This window comes from Uranotaenia lowii, chromosome 1 (assembly GCF_029784155.1).
Source record: "Uranotaenia lowii strain MFRU-FL chromosome 1, ASM2978415v1, whole genome shotgun sequence".
Classification (NCBI taxonomy): Eukaryota; Metazoa; Arthropoda; class Insecta; order Diptera; family Culicidae; genus Uranotaenia; species Uranotaenia lowii.
The window spans coordinates 35,671,088-35,694,647 of record NC_073691.1 but is presented as its reverse complement, the minus strand read 5'-3'; the positions used below and the strand labels follow the sequence as shown (position 1 = coordinate 35,694,647).

Sequence of the window (23,560 nt, the reverse complement as noted above, 5' to 3'; positions counted from 1 at the left end):
TTAGACTTTTTTTTTGTTAAGTAACAAATTTAAAACAGTCTTCTCTGCATGACAACAATTTTACCAATTTTTTTTTGGTTAATGTTACTCATTTCCTGTTATATAAATATGATTAAAAATTGAAAACTTTAAAAAACCTTGTAAAAGAGAGATTTAATTTGTTTTTTTTATAACCTCAAATCAAATTTCAATATAAATTTCATTCAGAAAGCATCTCTGAATCCCATTGTTTTTTTTTTGTAAGAAGTAATCAAATTCACTCGACACTTCAATGAAAAAGATGCATTGAAATTTTTCTAGAACACTTTTTCAATTGTAGGTCATCCAAATGAAAAAAAAAAAACAGCTAAAGCTATGATTATTTAGTATCTATACACTTTATTTCAGTGATAGCTACGTTACTAAAGCTCGGATACGCAAAAATTAAGCAGCGTTGTGTTGGTTATAATAAGGACTATCTTGCCTATTCATTTCAGATTTTTAGATTTGCGCGTGTTTGAGATATTTACGATGCAAAAAGACATGATAAATACAATTTTGCACAATCGCCTTGGAAATTCTTCATTGTCGGTTTGAAAACTCATGAACTGATGATTTTTTCTGAAACTTTTTTTTGTCCCAAATGGTAGAGAAGTATAAGATGCCAGGATGCTCACGAAGTTCAAACCAAGCATTTCAGTGGAACCCTTGATCTCAACTATGGAAAAAAAAGTCTAAGGAGATTGGGGATAACTTAATGCAGACTCCTTAACTACGCAGTAAACCCTTTTCCAGCAGGCAAAAAGTGCTGGCTGTCTAGTAGACACCCAGAAATTATCTTAAAATAAGCAGTTCCATGGATTACAATCTGTGCAACCGGGTTTTTCGCAATGTGACAGATGTGTTCTGATGGAAAAATATATTATTGTTAAAACCGAATTGAAGAGGTCAAATTCTTCGAGATGCCTACTCATGAAAAGGTTCTAATTGGTTTATCATGATTTTGGTTTGAAAGGTTTTGCTTCTGTGATGAAGATCAATATATAATTGAGAAAAGAGTGCAAAGATTAAAAAAAGATTTTATGATAATGTTAGAGTATTTCTTGGAATAACCAGTTATTTTTTTTATATTTTTACATCAAATATAATTTTAATAACTTCATTTCCTCCATAGAATTTTTTTCGATCAAATGAATAGTTTTTAAAATACAAACGTTTGTAACTGCCCAGATTCTAAATGATCATAGCCTTATTGTAAAAAAGAATTCCGATACATATAAACAGAAGCGTTTTCTTTGTAACATCATTGCTTATAAGGACGGTTGGAATGAAGTAAAATTTGTTAATTTGTTAATAGTTTCAAGAATCTCACTTTTTATGCAAGGTCGGCCTTCTTTCAAATTAAACTTAAAAAAGTTCAAAACCAATACTAATGTTATGAAATCACTTGGTACATCTTTGTACCTGAAAATAATCACATTTTCATAGATGATGGAAAGAATTAGAGAGACATGAGCTATCAAAGAACGAAAGAACATAAGCCGTAAATATCATGAATTTACGCCGTTTTCATCACGTTCACCCTGGTGAAATTGGCTAACGCGCCGTTGTACTGAAGCGGAGATTGCAAGTTCAAGTCCTGCCGGTAAGCCGTTGTATCTTTTTCGAAAAAATCGTGATAGTTACGGCTTATGTTCTTTTGTTCTTTGATAGCTCTTGTTTCTCTAATTTTTTCCATTATCTATGAAAATGTTAAAACAGTTCACAACTCGAACAATTTTCAAACGATTTTTTAAAAAATTGATTCACGAGCACGAAGAAAAAAGGACGTGTAGATGAAGTAAAAGGTTGAAGTAGAATCTAAAATACTACAGATACATAAAATTAAGTAATAACGTTGAACCCCTAGAGATTCTTGCAACAATAATTAGATTGTGAGTGTTATAGCTATTGTGTTCATTAAGAGTTGTCAGAGTCAAAAAGAGATAGTTTGAATTTAATCTAACGATGTTTTGATATCAAGAAATGAGTGGTTTGGCGATAAACATTAACATTCAGCTCAAGAATTGAAAATACTCACTCACAATAATAATTTTAAGTATCCCGTCATCATTTGACCATATTCTAGGCAACGAGGCATCCGATAAAAATATCTTGGAGTGATTAATATTAAAATTTGATTCCCAACAATCATATCGTCAATATTACTTCTAAATCATTTACACAATGGAAATTGAAAAAATATATATATTTTTTCAGTTTTTATTTAAAAAAAATAGCATATTTAAATTACAACTAAAGAATAGTGTTAACTACACAGTATTTTAAGTGCATATGTTTTAATTACAGATTGATTAAACGTCAAAAATTTAAATATTTTTTCAATTTCAGTACTAAGGCTCGAGAAAATTTTAAAATTTACCTATTTTTATTGAAATCAGTCATTATTGGTAGCAGATATTTTAAGTTTATCAGCATAATCACCTACATAAGAACTCAAAAATGGTTTCAAATCTTTTTTTAATTATCTTTTGTTCTATGATGTATCACGATTCTGTCTAGATTTTTTATGTTTCAGAGATACTTTACTTTAGAAAATTTATGAATACCTACAATTTTTCTCAAAATATTATTGAAAATAGTATTTTTGGCATAACCCAAGGACGTTTTTGAGTTTTTGATATTGTAGGTTTAAAATTAAGTAACACCTTTGTTGAAGACTGCAAATATCATTTAGGTTTGGAATATCTTTGAAATATCATCGAGTTCCTGGATTTTTGTAGAACTGGAAAAATTCAAAATGAAAACTAATGAAAATTTGTCTCAGAAGAAAATTACTTGCAGTCATCCAGAAAGTGGACCATTGATTTCAAACTTTTATTTTCAAAATATTTATAACATTTTATAGTTTTTTTTCAAAGTGAACAAATTTTTTAAATGAGTTCTTACCTATTCTCAAATGTAAGCCTTGAATCTCAGAAACTAGAGCTGAGATAATGAAGTTAAATTTATATGTGAACTCAGCATTCTGAAATCAGTAAAAAAACAGCTCTTAAATTTTTTGCACCTCGGAAAAATGTGTTTTTTTTACATGTGTTATCAATAATTGATGCTTCATTTCATGATTTTTTTTATTGCACAAGGCAACAAAATTCGCATTTTCAGAGGTGCAAAGAATATAAAAGCCAATTAAGAATAATATTAGGGTGCTTATTCCAAATATTCATTTGTTCCCTTAGCTCATGTTTTTTAACTAACTTTTGTGCACTTATATAAAAAAAAACTGTTCGATATCTCGAATATTTTGAAAATAAACATTTTAACTGAAGAATCAACTAATCGGACTGCGATAGATTTTTTTTGAAAAATAAAAGTAGTTGAAGTTTTTTTCTCGTCAATTTTTTCCAGTCTCACACCTAGCTGTTTATTGAATTTAAATGTTGAAATTTTTTCTGTTTATTTTTTCTAGTCTTACACCAAGCTGTTGATTGAATTTAAATCTTTAAAATCGAATACTCAAAGGCTTTTTTAAAAGATTTAAAAAAAGTTGTATCTCTATTCAAACAAATTTTCAAAAAGTAATGAATAATTTTTTAATAATGTATGTCTGCTACAAAATTAACTCGACGATCTGAATCCTTGATTGAACTGACCAATTTAAAAATTTCTACTCACCATATTATCAAAACTAGAGGTGATAATCAAAATCTGACAAATTTTTTGAATACAAAAAGACTAAATCTTCCAAAATCCGTTTTTAAGCTTAGGCACAAAAATGCTGTTCCCCTGTATTATTTCTTAAAAATCGTATAAAAAAAAACTAGGAGAAATAAAAATAGCATTTTATACATACATTATTTGTTGCGAAATTATTACTATCCAAAAGATAGCATTAAAATTTAATTTGATTTATTTCAGGTTGAAAAAAAAATTAAATTACTAGATTGAGAGTTTGAAACTTATGAGCAAATTAATGAAAGTAGAGTTCCCAATGGCTCAAAATCAGATTTCAATACATTATTTAAGAATTAAATTCAGAATAAAAAACAAAATTCTTCGATCATAATTCGCAATGAGAAGTGAATCGTAGAATTGATAAACAGACATTAAATTTTTTTTACTATTCAGAAAAACATATCAGAAAAAAAAATCAGAATATCGAAATCAGTTTCAAATTCTTAGCAGTTGTGGGGTCAAAAAGGTTATCTTAAATATTTACATTTCCGAACGTAAAATTAAATCATTGTATTTCTATTCGGTTACCATGCGCTGATATCAAGAATCTCCAGGAAAATAAAAGTTTGAAAAGTTTATCTAAATTTTCTACTATTAAACCACAAATGCGCTATTTCCATTTCATCATTGAAATTTTCATGTTTGAATTCATAAGTCGATATTTTTTCAACTCCCTGGTATACAAAATCATCATTCATTGCAAATTAGAAAGTAATAGTTTCGTAGATTGAAGTTGTATCAAAAGATATCGAAAAAGGTTCATGCATAAAATGGGTTTAAAAATTTCTTTTTAAACTGTTTAAACTTTTTTTTCTTCTGATTCAGTTCAATGATATCTAATTGTAGGAGAAGAAGCTGCGTGCAGCACCATCCGTCTCCCTTCTCACTCTTCAAGAATTCCATCACTATGACAAAATATTCAACAACAAAAAACTTTCAGCCCTATGCTGCTAAGACTATCATTAAAAATAAAATTTTAACTTGATAAAAAAAACTTGCGAATTTAAAATTGTACAAAAAACTAGAAAACAAAATTTTGCCTTTCAAGATATACACTATAGAATTAAAATTATAATTTAAGAGCTTAACTTTGAAATGAGATTATACTAGCAGCTGCACTTCTTTTTTTTATGTTAAAAAAAAATCAGGGATTTTCAATATGTTTACTTTCAAATAAGTTAAAGTTGATGGAAAAATCGTTGAAAGTTGAAAATTTGAAAAATTGAGATGTCATGCAAAAGTGCTATTATTTCAAACATCATCCATTAATTTGAATACCAGATTGTTAAACGAAACGGAAAAGTGCGATGCTCGGATTTGCCAGGCCAGGTGACGTTCAAACCGATGAATAGTTTGAAAATTTTGAAATCCAATGGCCCTTTTTATGTTTAGTTTTCAGTCAGGCGCGGTCCTATGGGGGGGGGTGATTACCCCCCCCCCCCCCCCAAGCGGCAAAAATCCGTTACAAAATACCCGCAAAAGCTCGAATTTCTATATTGGAACTTTTCTTAGTAGATGTGCTTTCAATTTTAAAAATTTTCCACTCCGTGGGGGTGTTTATTCAACAAAAAAGTTAATTTATTACTTAAAAGGCTCAATATTGAAAAAAGTCGGTCCACCAAACTCAAGCAGCTGTAACTTAGGATTCTCTGGACTGAATTATACCAAATAACTTTTGTTGATAAGTTACTCAACAAATGTGTATTGTTGAGTGTTGATTTGGAATTTGCTAGTAATAAAATGTAGGAACAACTTTTTTTTTAAATTGTCACTAATTTCCCTCATAAGCCTCAATTAACACGAGTAAATTTTAGTATTTGCTTCAAATTCAGAGCTTCTGAATTCTTGATTTTGTTTTGAATTTTAATGAAATGAAAAATTTGGAAATGTCATATAGGGGGGAGAAAATGGTTTTAACACTGAAATATTTGAAAGATTTGTTCTGCTTTCATCATACATTTATTGCCTTCAATTGCAAAATAAAAAAATCAGGTTCTGAATCACAGTAAAGATACTCTTTCGCGAGAATTTTTCACCTTCAATTAATCCACCATTCAAATATGAATTATAAGCTTAAAATTCATAACCTATATTATGAAATTCAAAAACAAAAATTTAAAATTAAGATCTGATTTTATTTAATTCTGTTTTAAATGTATCACATCAACTATTCATATTATGGATGACTGTGGAGTACTGCCAAACAGAAATCTATATATATAAAAATGAATGTTTGTCTGTCTGTCTGTTCCCTATAGACTCGGAAACTACTGAACCGATCATCGTCAAAACTGGCATCTGAGGGTTTTTGAGGCCGGGGATGGTTTCTGTTATAGTCAAAACTCCATCCGACTTAAGGAAAGAGAGGCTTTCATACATAATTTGTAGTTTTTTGAAACAAATTAAAGTCATGACATCCATTTTCTTGAGATTTTTTTTCCTTTTGGCGGTTTGTTTTTCGTCTCTATGGTCGAGGCGTCGCAAAAGGAAAGTAACCCAGGCATAGCATACTGATCAGTAGGAATATTTTGGCGCGTATTTCTCAACCTGGGGTTTTTTTTTCGTCTCCATGGGCGAGCAAACGTCGACGCAAGAGGATAGTAACCAAAGCACACTGTTCATTGATTGCTGGAAAATTTAACAATAAGACGCCTGTTTCTCAAACACGTGGGGCGATATGCAACCTAGATGTGTTTTTTTCTTGCTTATTTGAATTGTACACAGCACGTGGTAATAAATGACGCCTAGATGTGACACGGATTGGTATTTTATCAATCGAATCAAAACAATTGAAAGATTTGCAAAAATACTTCCATATTCAGTTCGTGTTAATGTAGGTAGCATTCGACTTTTCATTCAAGGAACATTAGAACATGTTCAAACGTTCAACTTTTTCTGTTAAAAAAAAAATTAAAAATAAATGTTTTCTTCTAGAAATTGTTACTGCGGCCCAAATACACAACTGAAACGAATTTAGAAATGAAAATGGGTGCTTTTTATTTTAAATAATTCTGAAAAATCCATCGTACTTTTTGCTGTCATACCAATTCAAGTACGTACTTAACATGAAAAGTGTTTTTGTGTTACATGGCTGCATAAAAGAGACTTTTGATCTGCTTCGTTTTTGAAAAGCGAGACTTTAGAACTGATATTCAACTGGACGCAAAATTTTTAAGAGAAATTTTTAGTATACCCTTAAAGTGTTAAAAACAATATTCCCTTCTGTCAACTTACACGGTAGGGCAAGGGCAAACGTCGAACTTTTAAGAAATTCATCTTCAAAATGATTCAATATGTTGGAAAGACCAGAAAGGGTATTCCAAATGTTGGAACTGCAGCGGATATTGAAAATTCCTAAATGTCTTTGTAAATGAAGGTATTCGTTAAAAGTGGAGTAACAAACATAAATTTATATTGCAGGAATACTGTAGATATATCAGTGAAACTTGATAGAACAAAACACACGAATTCGTATTAAATCCATTTTAAAGCCATTACTCTGACGCATCTGTAAATAAGCTTTGCATTGACACTTGCCCCAATATACGGGACAAATGTAAACTTAGAAATTTGTTTTTGCCTACATTTTTGAATATTTGACTTTCAAAGAGAAAATAAAAAAAAAACGCTGAGAACTTATTTAGTGATGCAACTGATATTTTTTAAATATTTATATGTTTACCGTAGTAAATTTATTTAAAAAAAAAAATTTGCACTGTATTTAATACATAACTAATTTAATATTTTTTTCATTACCATGATAAGTGCTGTTTGGGTATCGAGCCGGTTTGCCTACTTTCTTCAACCTTCTTCAATTGAAAAAGATGGGAGAGCTCCCATGTAAATTTAAGATAAAGAGCTTTTCAAATAAGGGACTATATTTAAAAAGGTTTTTTTGGGTACAGAGTACAAATTTCAGATCTTGAAAAATGAGTTTAGAGATCAGTAAATAATATATACCATCTTTGAATTGCTATTCAGAATTGCAGCTGCAGCTCTCATTTCAAAGTTGTTGGTTCTGAAGTATGATGAGGTTTGATTTAAAACATAGCTCTCTAAAATCTAAATTTAAATAAATTTTTACAAATTACATTTATTTCCGGAAAGTGTAGCAAAGCACAACGGGTCAGCTAGTCGAATATAAAATATTCAGAGTAAGAGTTTAAATTTAAAAAAATGCTCTCAAGAGATTTCAGCAACAATAAATCGAAGAAAGAGATTACGTTTTATGACTTTTGCGTTTCCTATGAGTTTTTAGTGCCAAAAAGGAACAAAAAAGTATTTATATCAGCTGTTTCAGGAATTGGTGTTGGAGATAGAGATTCAAATTCATCTCTAGAACCTAAAATCTGCATTTAAAACTATAACACAAGAAAATAAAATTCACATTTTCCAAAGTGCAAAGAATGTGAAAACTGATTTCAACTTATTTGGGAGCTCTAAATGCAAATTTTTATTATTTTATCAGCTCTTTTTCCGGTATAAATTTTGAAAATACAAGGCTCATTGGAGAAATTTGTGCACTTTTAAGCAAAAGTGTAAAATATCAAAAAAATTGAGAAAAAAGGTATTAACCTAATGATCAATTTTCATAAAGGCTGTGAGTAATTTACCATGAGAAAAAATTATAGAAGTAAGTATCTTTCCCAATTTTGTAAAATACGAAGATTATCTAGACTAAACCTGTATTGTTTTTTTCGGGAATTTGTTACTTTTTAGCACTCTTCCCTCTGACCTGCATCGTTGAATGAATAAAGGATAATGAAAAGATTCAGAATATTTTTTGTTGTTCAGGTTAGTTACTTCTCTCTCTAGTTTTACTCTGAACTGCTAAGTTTTAAAATAACTCAATGCCAGAAAATAAGAAGGGAAAAAAACAGACAAAAAATCGAGTTTGAGACGCAAAATGCTTCAAAATCAGTTTGCCACGGTTTTAATTTTTCCCTTGTGAATTAAAACTATCCCCTTATCATTCCACTATTTTCTCGGCAAAAAGGCATTCTATCATGCAAAACAGTCAGAAGATCTTTTAGTGACAAACAAACATTCCTGGATTTCTAGATCTACAGCTATTATATCACCGATACTGCGTTCAGCTCATCTACACAATAAAATTGAAATTTTAATTTAAAATTTAGCTTAAGGTTTGATATTCTTAATCTGAAAGCTTGGCTATTTCAATTGGAAATGATTGAGACTGTTCACTAAAGAAGAGTATTAGTTACCCTTCATTTCATGATTTTATTTTTTTTCCTTAAAAATAATTTTTAACAGTTGGAAATTATGAGGACATCAAGAAAAAAATTTAAAATAAATTACGATTTTTCACTTTTTCCATACATAAATTGTTGCAAATTTGTTACTTTATGAAACAAAGGGTTAACATTCAGAATTAACCCTTCATTTCATAATTTTCTTTATGATTTAAAATTATTTAAAAAAAATGGTAATTATGTGAAAGTGAACAAAGATTGATCACTTTTCTATGTAATTTATTTGTTGTAATACAATTAAAATTTTGAATGAAAACTTTAAATTCAAGAGCAAATCAAATAAAATTCGGTTCCAGAATTTAGAAACTGATTTTGATAATCGGTTTTTTTTCTACAAATTTATATTTAAAGTGTTAATTTTATATATTGAAATTTCAAAATTAAAATACTAAATTTCCAAATCACGATTCAGTAAAATACCCTAATGAAGAATTCAATGCCCGTTAGTTATGTTTGTTAATTTATTTATCGGGCTTATCGGTGAAAAGTAAAATACTTCCGATAAATTATTAAATAGCACGGCTCATATATAGAAACTCAGGGAAAAAAATGAAGATAACTTGAGTTTTTTTCTACGTGTTCATTTTCATTGAAAAAATTACATTTATTACGAGAAATTCTTGAAAGAGCTCTTAAAGGGACAATTCTAAAACACCTGATGTACCTACAAATAGTAAAAAATATCAACATTTTTTCGCAGTGGTTATTATAGATTAGCTGGTTTTTTTTCTTAAAGGAACAAACCCCCCCCCCCCTCCCCTCCCCCCCCGCAAGCCATCTCTTCTCCTTCCGCTCACTAAAATGATTGTTTTTTTTTCACCAGATATTAACTTTCCTCTATATTGACTGATTTTTGAAAACTGGAAAATCACCCCCCCCAAGAGCCGACTCTAGGATTGCCCCTGTTTTCAGTTGATTATAGTCGGATTTTCCCGGCCTGAATGCGTTTGGAAAAATACTCGAAAGTTCATTGTAGGTGATGTTGAATCAATAGTTTTTAGAGGTGTTCTATTGATATCTAAAAGATAATTAAAAAAAAAATGGATTTCTTTGTATAAATCCTGGATGTTAGATAAGTTCACATCCTGAACGCTTGTGTTAATTCAATTGCAAAAGGCACCGAAATCGTATCCATTTTCGGAAAACAGCAAAAAAGAAAAGGAAAAAAAAATCCTTCGAATATTTATTTCCTCTGAATCAATGTTATCAGAAGACATCGAATGAATAAGTTATTCCAATTTCTACACCAGTGGAACTGGATTATTTTTAGCTGATGAACGGGAAACAAAATTACGTGCTCAAGTATAACAGTCCTATCTGAAGAAAGAATAAAATTGAGTAGGTCAAAGAAAATAGATGAAAATATTAGCACTGTGATGGAGACATACCTATGTAGATAAGAAAATAGAAAATAAGAAAAGTTTTGACAGATTATCACCTTACAACTTTTCAAATTCTACAATGCTCTAAGGTTCCACAAATGAAAGTGAGTAAAGCTTAGTTAAATATTCAAAACTCGTCTTTGAAACGTTATTCGACCACAAAAATTATTCCTTATGCCACTGATTCTCGTCCAGTTTTGATGTGCAGAGAATTTTTTTTGTGGACAGACATCATTTACTGTTCAAGATTAAACAGATTGGTTTTATTCGTGGAATCTTTTCGGAAGTTTTAAATAGAAAACCTTTAATAGAATATTGGGTTAATATGTATTCTCCAAAATTCTGAAAACATTGTATGAGCTCAAAAATTTTATTAATGAATATCGATTATCAAGTAGCTAATAAAGGATATTTGTAAACATACAAGAAATGAATCTATGTGGAAAATGGCGACAAAATAAAAAACAAATACTTCTTACCATACTCGTCAGCAAGGTCACTTGGAATGGCGGCCGAATCGGCCCACAAGTCCCCCAGTTCCGGATCTGATCGGCCAACGCGTGGAAACGCAAACAGCCCCACGGTGGGTCCACGCTTGGATACTTCCATATCACCTGTGAAAAATTGAAGATAGAAAATAAAAAATATGAGGAGTCAAATTTTTGTCAAATCTACCCCGAACATTGTAATGTCACATTTAAATCTTTTGTTTTTGGTATCTTTCTTAAAAAGTTTAACTGAAAATTTGCAAATTGAGAACCTCCACCTCTCCAGCGGAATTCATTCAACAAAAAGTAGTTCACGAGTGTCAATGGAAAGAAAACAATGGCAAATGATTAAAAACCCATCTTTGCCGTCCTTTGAGTCCGTTCTGTTTCCGCCGGGGTGGATTTCGGTTTGGTGGAAAATAAGTCCCAACAAAAATGCATAGAAACAGAGCTCTTCTCAGTGAAATGCATCTTACAGGCATATCGTTCGTCGTTTGGTCGTTTAGCTTCTCGCTGGAGGCAATTTTCGTGAGAACAGAAATAACATAATTGATAACGACTCCATGGGATTTGGATCATAGTCCCGGATATCCGGAGGCTTCAACGCAGATGGGGACACGGCGTTAGGAATGGATAATTCCTTGTTACCCGGAGGAAAATTTTGCATTTCATACTCCTACAATAATGGTTTTCTTCGGTACGATTGCGAATGAATCTCAGTGGTACATTTTTAAAAAGCGCTTATACTTTATTTTTGTTTCGCTGAGAAATTAGCACCCAATTAATTGGCTTAGCGCTTAGGGATGTTTCGTTCGCACATTCAGGAAAACGTTGAAAGAACTAGAATTTATCGAAATGATGACGATTCTTTTCATGTTTTAAAATCTAAACCAATGAAAAATGGGGAAACAAAAGTGTATAAACGGCGAAGAAATTTAAGATCTTCCCTCCTTCACGAAACAAATCTATGAAAAAGTACTTTTCGTCAGTGAAAATGTCCGGAAAATCGATTGGACGTTAAATTTTGAACAGAAGTAGATCTATCTTGTGAGGTACCGTCAACTGGGGCAACATGCAACAATTTTCAACTTCAATGGCTTCTAAAAAACTTATGTTCACAATTAATCCTACCCCTTATGCATCAAAAGTTTTAAGGATGCTGGGGTATCAAATTGGCGTAGTTAGAAAAATTATAGGTTTCTTCAGTTATTTTTAATTTTCTAAAAACATGCGATTTTCACCCTCCTTAGAAAATGGGGTAACTTGCAACCAACTTTGTTTTTAATGAAAAATCTTATGAACACGTACAAAAATTTATAGTTTTTAATATATTAGCGATGCCTTAAAGATCATTACGCAAGACAACACCAATTGCAGTAGTTTTTGGGTCTGTTAAAACTAATTTTCACATTTTTTCTGAAAATGAAGATGCTGCATACATTTAGGGGTTAAATAATACTACGAAAAATTCTAAATGCTGAAATCATTAAAATAAATGTTTGGATGAATGAAATTTCAATGTTTACAAACGCGTGATGCAAAACATTCATATTCCAACACATGGAAACAAGATTTACAAGGTATTTCTTTGATTTGCATTTTATTGCATTTAACCCCAGACACCTAACGGAATTTTAAAAATATTTATTTACAAAAATTGGGTGATTGTTCGAAAAATATTTTCACACCAACAATGTTGGTATAACATGAGGAAACCAGTAAAAAGTTTGTAGGTAATATTATCAAGCCAATCTGTCATACTGGGTAAAGTTTTTTTCGGCATCAAAAAATGTTAAAATTTGTACATTTATTGCTCGATTTTTCAAATTTTACATAAAAATGAAAAACTTAAGAAAACTAGCTTAAAATGTGAGAAATTATGTCATCATCATTTTGTGATCATTAAAAGATAACTTTATAACAATACATTAAATTAAAAATTGATTTAATGTAGTGTTATATAAATGTTGCATCGAACCCCGCTGTTGCATGATGCCCCGTTTGACGGTACTTTCTATTTCGTAACACTAGCAGATTTTCCGTCCAGTATCAGGAATATTTTTTTTAACAGTTTTTGATTTTAGAGTCTTAAAATGTGCTGATGAAATGACGCAGAGCTGTCTTTTTCCTTCTCATTTTGATTGAGAACATATAAGTACCGTAAACTGGGGGTACTTTGATCACCGGGGTAACTTTGTTCAACATGAAATTTTTGCAGATAATCATCATGAACTAAGCAAAAAGTTAAAATATCTGAAAACTGTTTACTACGTTTGAAAGCCTATGAATTTAGTTACGAATAAGCTAAATTTGGTTATTATTAGAAGATTTTTCATATTCCTAATAATGTAATTTTAAAAACTTAAAATATCTGGTTTTTCGAAGGCTCACAAACAAACATCTCTCCTGATCAAATTCAAGTATTTAGGAGCAAATGGGTTGTTTAATGTGAAAGTTCAACTTTTTTCTTTGTTTAGGTTTAGTTTAAGTGTTATTTTTAAGGTCATTTGGTGATAATGTTTTTATATTGAAAAAAAAAAACGGTGTATTTCCATGAGAAACCCCGTACAGTAAAAATGGCTAAGACCCTATCAAATGGTCCAATTTGAAGAAAAAAAAAATACATGGGAACAGTGCGAGGATCTAGGGAATAGCATGAAGGTAAAATTTTATTTGTTTTTTAGGCCAAAAAAAATTAGGAAATGTTTATAATTTTTACCCCTAGATGTATGCAGCAACATGGTCCATCTTTTGACTATAAATTAAAAAAAAAAAAAAAAACGTTGAAAAACTGGGTATAGTCCTTACAGAAATTACTGTTATTAATGTTTATGCTTTGTGTGCTTATTGGCACCACAACAAAATTTTTGAAGATGTTGCGGTACTTAAAACTTTGGTACTTCCATTTTACTGACTTTGATTTGCTCGGATTCATCAGATGTTAATGAACAGGCTCACAAACGTAACTAAAACAAACGATAATATTTTCCAAAATGTCAGTCGCCTCAATGATCAGTGGAGTTTCATTGTTAGCATAAATAAAATATGCCATGCGATAGCCAAGTTATCGAGCGACTCGAGCGAGGATTACTCTTTTGAAAAAGGCATGAAAGTGCCCAAGCTTAATTCAAAATTTGATTTGAACTAGAAAAAAAATCAGCTCTGCGTGGTTAAAGTTCTAATTTTGCAAAACCATGGTATCTGGTCGGTCCTCATTTCTAGAAACCCTAACTTATTTTTATCGCAAATGATAGAGCATCTGATGAAAATCATTTAATGAGAACATTTCAAGACTCTTGAATAAATAACTTTCTTGTTATAATTTTTTTTGTAGAGAAATGTCTAGTCCCTGAAATTTCAACTTACAGTTGGATTCATTTCTTTACAAAAAAAAGTTTCGCTGACTGAATGTTTGAGTCAAGACCCATCTCTTGGTCACAGTTAAAAAAATTCTTATTATAATAATATTTTTGAAAGTTGGTCGGACAATCTGTCAGTGTTGCTAGTTTCTTTTCATGAAAGATGTTCTGTTTGGGATGTTATAACCAGAGTTCCAAGAACTCCGATTACCATTTATAATTGATTCTCACCCTAGTGAGAACATCACATCGTGAATAAAATATCGGTTTCAGATTTGTTTTGGTCATCCCATTAGAGAAATTGTCAGCTCATTTCCCCACTTTTTACCCTACGATTTTATTGCTGAATGTATAATTTATAAAGAACCCTGGAATTAAGGATTATCAATTCCTCTTATATTCATATTTATTTGGACCAAACTTCAAACATTCATATTTTTGTCTTGATATCCCTATGTACATATGTATTCAACTTGTAGAGTATATGTATGCATTAAAAATTCAATCACTGCTTTTTTTAAATCAATTGATTCTTGTAAATAAAGAAGGGATAGATTGAAGCCATGTCGTCATACAGTTACTACTTTGTCATACTTTGTTTCAACTACGTTGTTCGAAATTTCCTACAGGGAATTTCAAACATCACTCGAGTCGATATAACATTTGCAACGTCAACACCGTTTGGTGAGAAGCTACAAACCGCTACTCTCATTTGATAAGGAAATTTTGTTATTTCTTAATTTAATTTGATTTTGCTTATGAATTTTTCTTTACATGGTATCGATTCCAGCCCGTTTCAAAAGCTAAGATGCCAGGCGATATTATTGGAATGGTTTAATTGTTGGTTTTAAACTTTTTTTTTAGATGTTAAAATGTAACAAATCTGTTTTCTAACTTAACAATTTGTTTTAGACAATAAGGAATATTTGTCCACAATTTAGTCTAATTAGCTTCGTGAGAATTTCGACTCCAAGCGAATTTCCTTATATTAAGAATATTTGAATAACTTTTCAGATAACGATTATTTTATTTAAAGTTTGCTGTGATGAGTGATTCAAAATGTTTTCCTGGAAAACATTGTGTTTTTTTAAAACTATGTTTTGAGCTTGAGCATTTCGATATTTGTTATTCTTTGTCCATAGAGAAAATGGACAAGTTTTGATCAACGTTTTTATAGATTTAAAAGTTGATTAATGTTGGAAATAAAATTCAGATACTGCATGTCTTCAACATACTGAACAAGATTTGTAACTGATCACTCTCAGAGAAAAAAGAGAGACTTATCGCACCAGAATAATGACGTCATATTACTGAATGACGTATTACCACACTAAGTGTGGTCCAGGCTTCGGACGGATCCTGAGGCGTGACTCAAAAGAGGCAAAGCAGTACCGCTCATTCCCAGTAAGCGCGTCCTCTCAAAAATCGACAGAGCATGCAAAAAATTGAGAGTTGAGTCACCGAACTTAGAATAAAGAAAATTCGGTTTGTCCTGCCGAGATACCTAGAGGCAACGAATACGAATGCGTATATGCGAAATCAGTTTGAATCGTACTCTCGTACGGTGTGGTCGCATTTATCTCCGTGGTTTTTTATATGCGTGCTTTCAATCGTAGCAGTCGACTTCGCTCGCAGGCAGGCAGACACGCGTCTCGAAGAGAAACATACAAACACGATTCGGGTTGTTTTCGTGTGTTTATCTGGAGGGCGTGTCTTAGATTATTTCGTGGCACTCACCCAAGGCACGCGTATGGTGTGTTCCTCTCTGCCGATACGATGATGCAAAATCGCATGAGAGATCGTTACGATCCCTCTGTCGATTTGAGTTACCTCTCTGCCGATTCATGTTTACTGGGTTGAGGAGGAACTCCCAAACTCCTGGGCAGTCGAAAATAACTCTTTCTCGCGGTAGGAGTACGCCAGAAAAGCTACCCAGTAAGCGCGTCCTCTCAGAAATCGACAGAGCATGCCAAAAATTGAGAGTTGAGTCACCCAACTTAGAATAAAACGGTTAATTTCGGCGACACTCCGAGAACGCAAATATTACGTCTCGGTGGTCGAGTGGTTAGCGTGATAAGACGGTAAACGCTGGTCCACTGATGGCATGGGTTCGATTCCCATCTCGGTACTGGGTGTTAAATGTTAATCTTAAGTTGTCCACGTCATTTATTCAGTCTGTAAAGCCTAATTTGGCTAAGACGGTGTATGTCTTTTTTTTTAATTTCCATTCGGTTTGTCCTGCCGAGATACCTAGAGGCAACGAATACGAATGCGTACATGCGAAATCAGTTTGATTCGTACACTCGTACGGTGTGGTCGCATTTATCTCCGTGTTTTTTTATATGCGTGCTTTCAATCGCAGATTTTTGTGATGACATAACGCATAAAGCACCAATTGCAGCAAGTTTTGGTTTTGTTCGAAATTGTCAAAAATTATTTTTTTAAAAAAAGCATAAAGGTGATGCATACATTAAGGGGTAAAAAATACTAAACATCAACTAGCTTAAATCATAGAAATTCATGTTGTGACAGATGAAAATGTGAAATTAACAAACGCGTGATACAAAAAAAATCTTGTCAAAAATGATTTTAAAGAAAAGGCATAAAAGTGCTGTATACATTTAGGGGTTAAAAATACTAAAAAAAAAACTAGATTAAATCGTAATAGTTCATGTTATGAGAGATAAAATTTTGAAACTCACGCGTTTGTACGCGTGATGCAAAGCAATCATATCCCAGCAAATGGAATCTTTGATTTGTATTTTGATAAATTTTTGCTCAGACTAGCAACTGAATTATAAAAATATTTATTTAAATAAAAATTGGTGATTTTCCGAAAAATATATTTACATCAACAATGTTGGTTTAGGAAAAAAAAACAGTATAAAGTTTGCAGGTGATTAAGCCAATCTGCCAGACTGGGTAATGTTTTTTACAGCATCGAAAAATGTATAAAAATTGTACATCTATCAATTTATTCAAACTTTCCATGAGAATCAAAAACTTTAAAAATCCATCTCACGATGTAAGAAACTTAGACACCATCATTTTGTTATCAATAATCGATAACTGTATTACATTTAATCAAAATAAAAACAAAATATCTCAAATTTCTCGTTGCGCGATCGCTTCTTGTGCTTTCGGACTCAAATTTCGCATGTTAACTTTACATAATAATCTGCTTATTTGGGCCACTCTACTTAACAAACTAGTCAGCGAGACCACGTTCTAGCTCTTGCTATTCAAATTAAATCATTTCCAAATGACACCACCGGGGCGCAAACCTAAACAAACGAACACGGGACAGTCAGTTTCCCAGCACATAATGTTTGCCTCGTAAGCGTTCTCCTAGGGAGCTACTCCCGTAGAGCGCTCATTTCTCTTTTCAGAGCAGAGTGAGGGGCAAAAAGAACTCCCTGGGAGCATTTCATCTTCGAGACAAATGGTCACTCCTTCTCATTCCTTCTTGCCGCTTAAAGAGTGGGAGCAGATTTTAGCTCCGTGGGTGTTTGCTCTCAAATGAATCCGAAGCCTGTACTGAACATAGTAAATAATAAAGAGAAGGTAATATGAACCGATGCCAAGGGTGCAATTGAGATTGAGAGATAATTTTTGCTCATTTTTAGATGTGAAGCTGAACTAAACGGCCGCTGGAAGCTGAATAGAAGGTCATTAAGACTTGTTTTGGAACTTGAAGGTATCAAAAAGAACTTCAATTTGGAGCTGCATAGAACGTACTTCAGATCAATGATGGAGCTGAGTAAGCTTTTCTGCACCTGTTTTTTGGGACTTTTGGTGGCTTGGTAAGCCTTTAAAGATTAAAGACTGAATGAGTTAAACATATCTGCTTAGTAATTCAAAAATCAAAGTGACAAACTAAAATTTTAAATTTTTATCGAGTTTAAAAGAGTACAAAATGAACCTAAATTGAACCGCAAACATAATCTTTTACTTTAATCCCTAAATGTCTTGTGGCTGAAAGGAATTAGGATATTATTTGCTTATTTAAGTGGAGACAAAAAGTTTTTGTCTCATATAAAACCTTGAAAATTCATTATTTATTATTTAACCCTTCATTTAATGATTTTTTTTATTTTGCCTCAAAAATCATTTTAAACAGTTGGGAATGATGAATACATCAAGAAAAAAAAATTAAAATAAAATACGATTTTTCATTTTTTCCATACATTAATTGTTGCAAATTTGTTACTTTATGAAACGAAGGGTTAAATCGTTATGGATAAAAACCTTAAAACCTATACATTGATTGTTTACTCTTTTTGAATGAATTGTTCAAGCAAAACTTATATGAGAAAAAATTGTAACATAAACCACCCATACACCCTCCCCCCGCCACACCAAAAAAAAATCTAAACCATAGGAAAAAAACTAACAGGAATTTCCAATTTTTTTCTTCTGCAATCAAGAAATTTTAGACTCATGTAATGAATCTTTCATCTTTAATATTTTTTTCGGGTTGTGGTTCTGAATTGTAGATGAGATTTTATTATAAAAAGATTGCTTGAACATTGAACGATAAATTTTTGGTCAGAATGTTAGTTATAGACTTTTGAAATCAGGGTTTTAGTAACTGGAGTATAAATCTTTTAATTGAATCATCTTGCATTTTTGCACATCAACTTTATGATAATAATTTTTGGTATCACTTTGCTTATCTTTTGCAAGTTATGATAAATTTAAGTTTCTATTTTGAGAATGATTTAAAAAAGCCATGAGTTTCTCCTGTAGAGCTAAAAATCGCCTATCTCAGTTGTTTATTCAAAATTGCATTAATTAAAAACAATCCCTTTTTATCTTGATATGATTTTTTCCATTATTTGCTTCTTAAACTTAGAACCTTTTTTGTTAAAAGTTGTGTATTTCATGTTTGAAATCAGAATTCAAACATTCAAATTGTCTATCTTATCTCAATCCTTTCGCATGAGAATATTGTTTGATAAATGTATTTTGAAGCTTGCACTCATGTTCTAAGTTCATAAGCAGGATCTGAACATCTGCATGTTTATTGAACTGCAAAATATGAGGTTTCAGTGAAATTTCTAAATATTGCAATTTTTGAACCTAGATTTTCCTATTGAAATTTAAAAATAAAAAACTAAGGCATATAACGCCATAATCTGATTTGAGGGTTTTACAAGTGAAGATTTTTTTTTTTTAAATCAGACATTCAAGCATTTTAAATGCAATAATCTAATTGCAAAAGGGAATTAAAAACAAGTGAAATTAAAGTCTTCTTTTAAAATCATTTAAAATTTTCTATAGTGAAATTGAATCTCGTCTGTGGAATAGAAATTTGATTCTAGATAAAAGTAAAAATTTATTTATTAGTTTATTATAACAAAATTGAGATTATTATTTTTGAAAAGAAATTTGATGTTAGATAATGAACTTACAATTGAAGATAATATTTTGACATTTTATTTTAATTCTGTTTCAAGTAGGATTATATTTTTATTTTGAGTGTATTCAACGATATTTTATTCATTGATGCTTTTCATTTCTTGACTTTTCCTTATGATTTGAGTATCGCAGTTGGTCAATTTTGTAAATTTTTTATTCAATGAATTGAACGCTTTAGAGCTATAGATTTGAAAAAAAAAAGATAAATTCTTTTTTTCAATTTTAAACTTTGACAAAAAAGTCTGATTGCATCATCTTAATACCCATTTTAAAACGTTGTTTGCCAATTTTTTACTGATTGCCAGTTTTAGGTTGTATTATTGCGTTGGAGATTAGAAATTTTATTTGGTTCAAAAATATTACTTCTGAAATTAAATTCTCTCGACAAATTTGACTTCAAATCAAGGTTGCCAAAATAAAAATTAATTTGTTTTATAACCAAATTTCGTCACTTAATCTGAGTCACAGACCGCAGAATTATTTAAATTTTCACAGAATTAACAGGTTTTCAATATTTCGTACAGATTTCCAAAATTATAAATTTCGATGTCCCTTTCGAGATTTTATTTATATCTTTAATTCATGAATATATGAAAACAAGGTTATGTGATTTTTTTCTTTTCAAACAGTAAGTTGTTTTCAATTTGATGTTTCACATGATTTCCCAATGAACTTCATTGAAAAAGCGTCATGGAAAACCGTCACAGAATTTTAGGTTCAAATCACAGAATTAGAGTTTTTCTGTGGTCAAAAACACAGAGTTTTCTCGGCATCCAATTGAAACCTTTTTCAATTGAGTTTAGAAAAAGCAATAAAATTTACAGTGTTTGTTACAAATTTGTTTTTTCATCCTTTGCATTAGCATTTCATCACATGACAATTGATTAAAAAGATTTTGATTCACTCTCGATCACCAGTCTTTCGACAAAATACATTTTCCAGGTTTTGTTTCACAAAATCTTTTTAGGTACTCACTCTCAGCTCTGCACATTTTGGTCGCCGATAGCAGCACCATCATCAGGCTCAGATAAACCAGCACCTTAGTCTGTGGAACAGTCAACATCACAAAACTAGACATTCTACTGATCTTCCAAAAAAAGAAAAATCTGCCTCTAATTCCTTATCACAAATATCCCCTGCACCAGTTCCACAGAATCTGCAGATAGTCCGCAACACTTAGAACTAACAGCACCAGAATCAACACAAGAATCGTTTCCGGTTCCGTTCCGGCTCTTCAGCACTTTTAACGCCACAATCCGGAACTTTCGATTCCTGCTACTGCTGCCGGTCGATGGGATTGCGGTTTTGCGACTGATAACCCATGGCCGGATCTCCGGTGCTTTTATATATATTTGCATTCGATGGATTTTCAAAACGGGAGGATTTCATTACCCTTCTTGAATAAATCGCACAGGTGGTCACAATCTTTGACTGCGACTAACCGTCGCTTTCGGTGACTTTGGACTACGGTGGCGCATGTCTTGTTGCAAATTTGCCGTGGGTTGATAAAATCACCAACCTCCAGCCAGCTGTTTGAATTTTGACCACCCTCAATGAAAAGGAAGCATGAAGATAGGGATGTTTCTCGATTTGAATAGGCGGAAAGTCGGTGGGTGGTAAGGAGGGTTGGGTGGACTGGGCAATCGACCGAAATCTCGGTAACAGCAACGAGCAAACAGGTGATGAGGATTTTTTCCGATGCCCCAAAAAGATGGCTACGGCTGATGACGGTGTTGATGATGCTAATAATGGTTTTCTTGTTTCTTTTTTCTCTGTTTTGTTTTACTTCAACCGGAAGATTAACGATTTGTGGAGAGGTCAGTGAGGAGGCTGAAAAGTGGTAGTGAAAAAAATCATTTCAGGTTGGAAACCAAATAATTCTGTTATCAAAACAAAAAATGCAAGAGATAACTTGTTTTCATAAATTTGACACAGGTTTGAAGACTGTATTTTTTTTATATTTTTGCAATTTAACAAAGCATGAATAAAAGTACACTTTTTAAAATATTTTCAATTCTTTTGGACTATTCATTTTAAAGATCTTTTACATTCATAATTATTGTCGCACATGATTTTTTTCATTATGTTATTTATCTGCCCTGAAATCTAGATGCAATGAGCCACATAAGGTATTTTTTGAGCAGCTCATCTCACCGTGCTGAACAAGCTTACGCAAGGAGCAAACCCATGCAGGAAATATTCAGCACACAATGGTTAGAAACTAATCCAGTTATGATTGAAAAACGTCAAGCGTGTATCAGAGGAACTGTCATGATCGTTTCCGCGTGGCGATAGAAGAAAGGAACCGCGGAGTAAATCACCACGTGTAAAGTGTGCGCGATTGATTATTCCGGTGTGACGAGTTACCGCCTCATCTGAATCGGGGATATCGCCTCGAAAAACGAGTCAGCGCAGCGAGTTCTTATCACATCTGGACATCGTTGGGCGGATCTAACGAAAAATCTGAGAAATTGATCGGTATGAAGTTCAGGTAGGTGAAAAAGCCATCATACTAGCCGCCACTTAATCCAACAACTGTCACAGGAACACGGATCCGGATCGACGACCCAGGGATAGAAAGTCAAAAATTTTGCCCCATCAGAGCGCTACGAACACCCGCTAAAGAGGAAAAGTAGGGTCTTAAAAGCTCAGGTGCAGAAACTCCAATCCAAATTGGCACACACAAAAGCTACCTCGGAAGGCAAATACGAAGCGACTTAGCACCACGGGTACAAAACTCAGATTGCCACAGAAGCATATGGAAGTATGCTACTTGAATTTGACTTTCTTCCCCAGAATACACCTGTCGGAAGGCTACCAAAAACGGGCGAAAGGAAGTACAAGCTCTACGAAAAGGGTCGCATTTCATGAGTTCCCTGCATTTCCTCAAGTGGAAAAGAAGACTTATTTTTGACTTTCCAACATGAGCCATTCTTAATCCCTACTTCAATCATCATCTGCACGCATTGCTTTTCCGGCACGCGGTCTCCGGGTAGCTTCATCAGATCAAGTCTGACCATCGTTTCGCTTAGGTTCCAAGAATTTGGCGAAGCAGTTTCCAAAAGAGGTGGGTTCAGCACGACATGCGCTTCAGGATCGAGTGTTACGTCCGGCAGCACCAGCTACGCGCAAGCGAGACGAGACAAGGTTGCGTGTTGGAAAACAGTGTCCAGAAGAGGCACCTTTAGCACGACAAGCGCTTCAGGATCGAGTGCTACGATAGGTAGCACCAGCTGCGCGTGAGCGAGACGCGATAAGGTTCCGTGTGGCAAAGCAGTGTCCGGAAGAGGCGCTTTTGCACGACAGGCGCTTCCGGATCGAGTTCTACGTCCGGCAGCACCAGCTACGCGTGAGCGAGACGCGATATGGTTCCGTGTGACAAAGCAGTGTCCGAATGAGGCGCTTCCCGATCAAGTACTACGACCGGCAGCACCAGCTACGTGAAAGCGATACGCGACAAGGTCCTGTATGGCCAAGCAGTGTCCAGAAGAGGCGGTTTCAGCACGACAGGCGCTTCAGGATCGAGGACTACGACTGGCAGCACCAGCTACGCGCAAGTGAGACAAGACAAGGACCCGTATGGCGTGTCCTGTAAGTAGTGTCTAGAAGAGGCGGTTCAGCATGACAGGTGTTTCAGGATTGAGTGCCACTAAGCACCTGAAGTATGGAAACAGATCGCCACAGAAGCATCTTGAAGTGTGTCACTATAACTTACCCAGCTCCTCAAGCTTAAGGAAAAGGATCGTATTGCACGAGTTCTCTGCAATTTCTCAAGTGGTAAAGAAAACTATCTTTTGATTTCCCAATGGGTTGCTTCATCAGAACAAGTCTGGTCATGCTTTGTTCATCGTTTCGCTTTGGTTCCCCAAATCTGGTGATCTCGACGGAGGTCCGAGAGGTGATTGCATCCACGGCGTGAAATC

At 33.0% G+C, this 23,560-nt stretch overlaps 1 protein-coding gene across 3 annotated transcripts in view; it reads right to left on the bottom strand.

The window, feature by feature from the left end:
• Nucleotides 1-20,963, bottom strand: part of LOC129739034 (cardio acceleratory peptide 2b) — a 45,316-nt gene extending 24,353 nt beyond the window's left edge. For 2 of the 3 annotated variants that reach the window (XM_055730410.1, XM_055730411.1), the window contains exons 1-2: nt 20,613-20,963; nt 10,849-10,983 (exon numbers count right to left, since the gene is read on the bottom strand). In XM_055730410.1, the coding sequence (XP_055586385.1) occupies nt 10,849-10,983; nt 20,613-20,715 (238 nt within the window). In that variant the 5' untranslated portion in view covers nt 20,716-20,963. The remainder of the gene's footprint in view (nt 1-10,848; nt 10,984-20,612) is intronic. The other variant, XM_055730412.1, reaches the window with a different exon arrangement.
• Between the last annotated feature and the right edge of the window lie 2,597 nt (nt 20,964-23,560).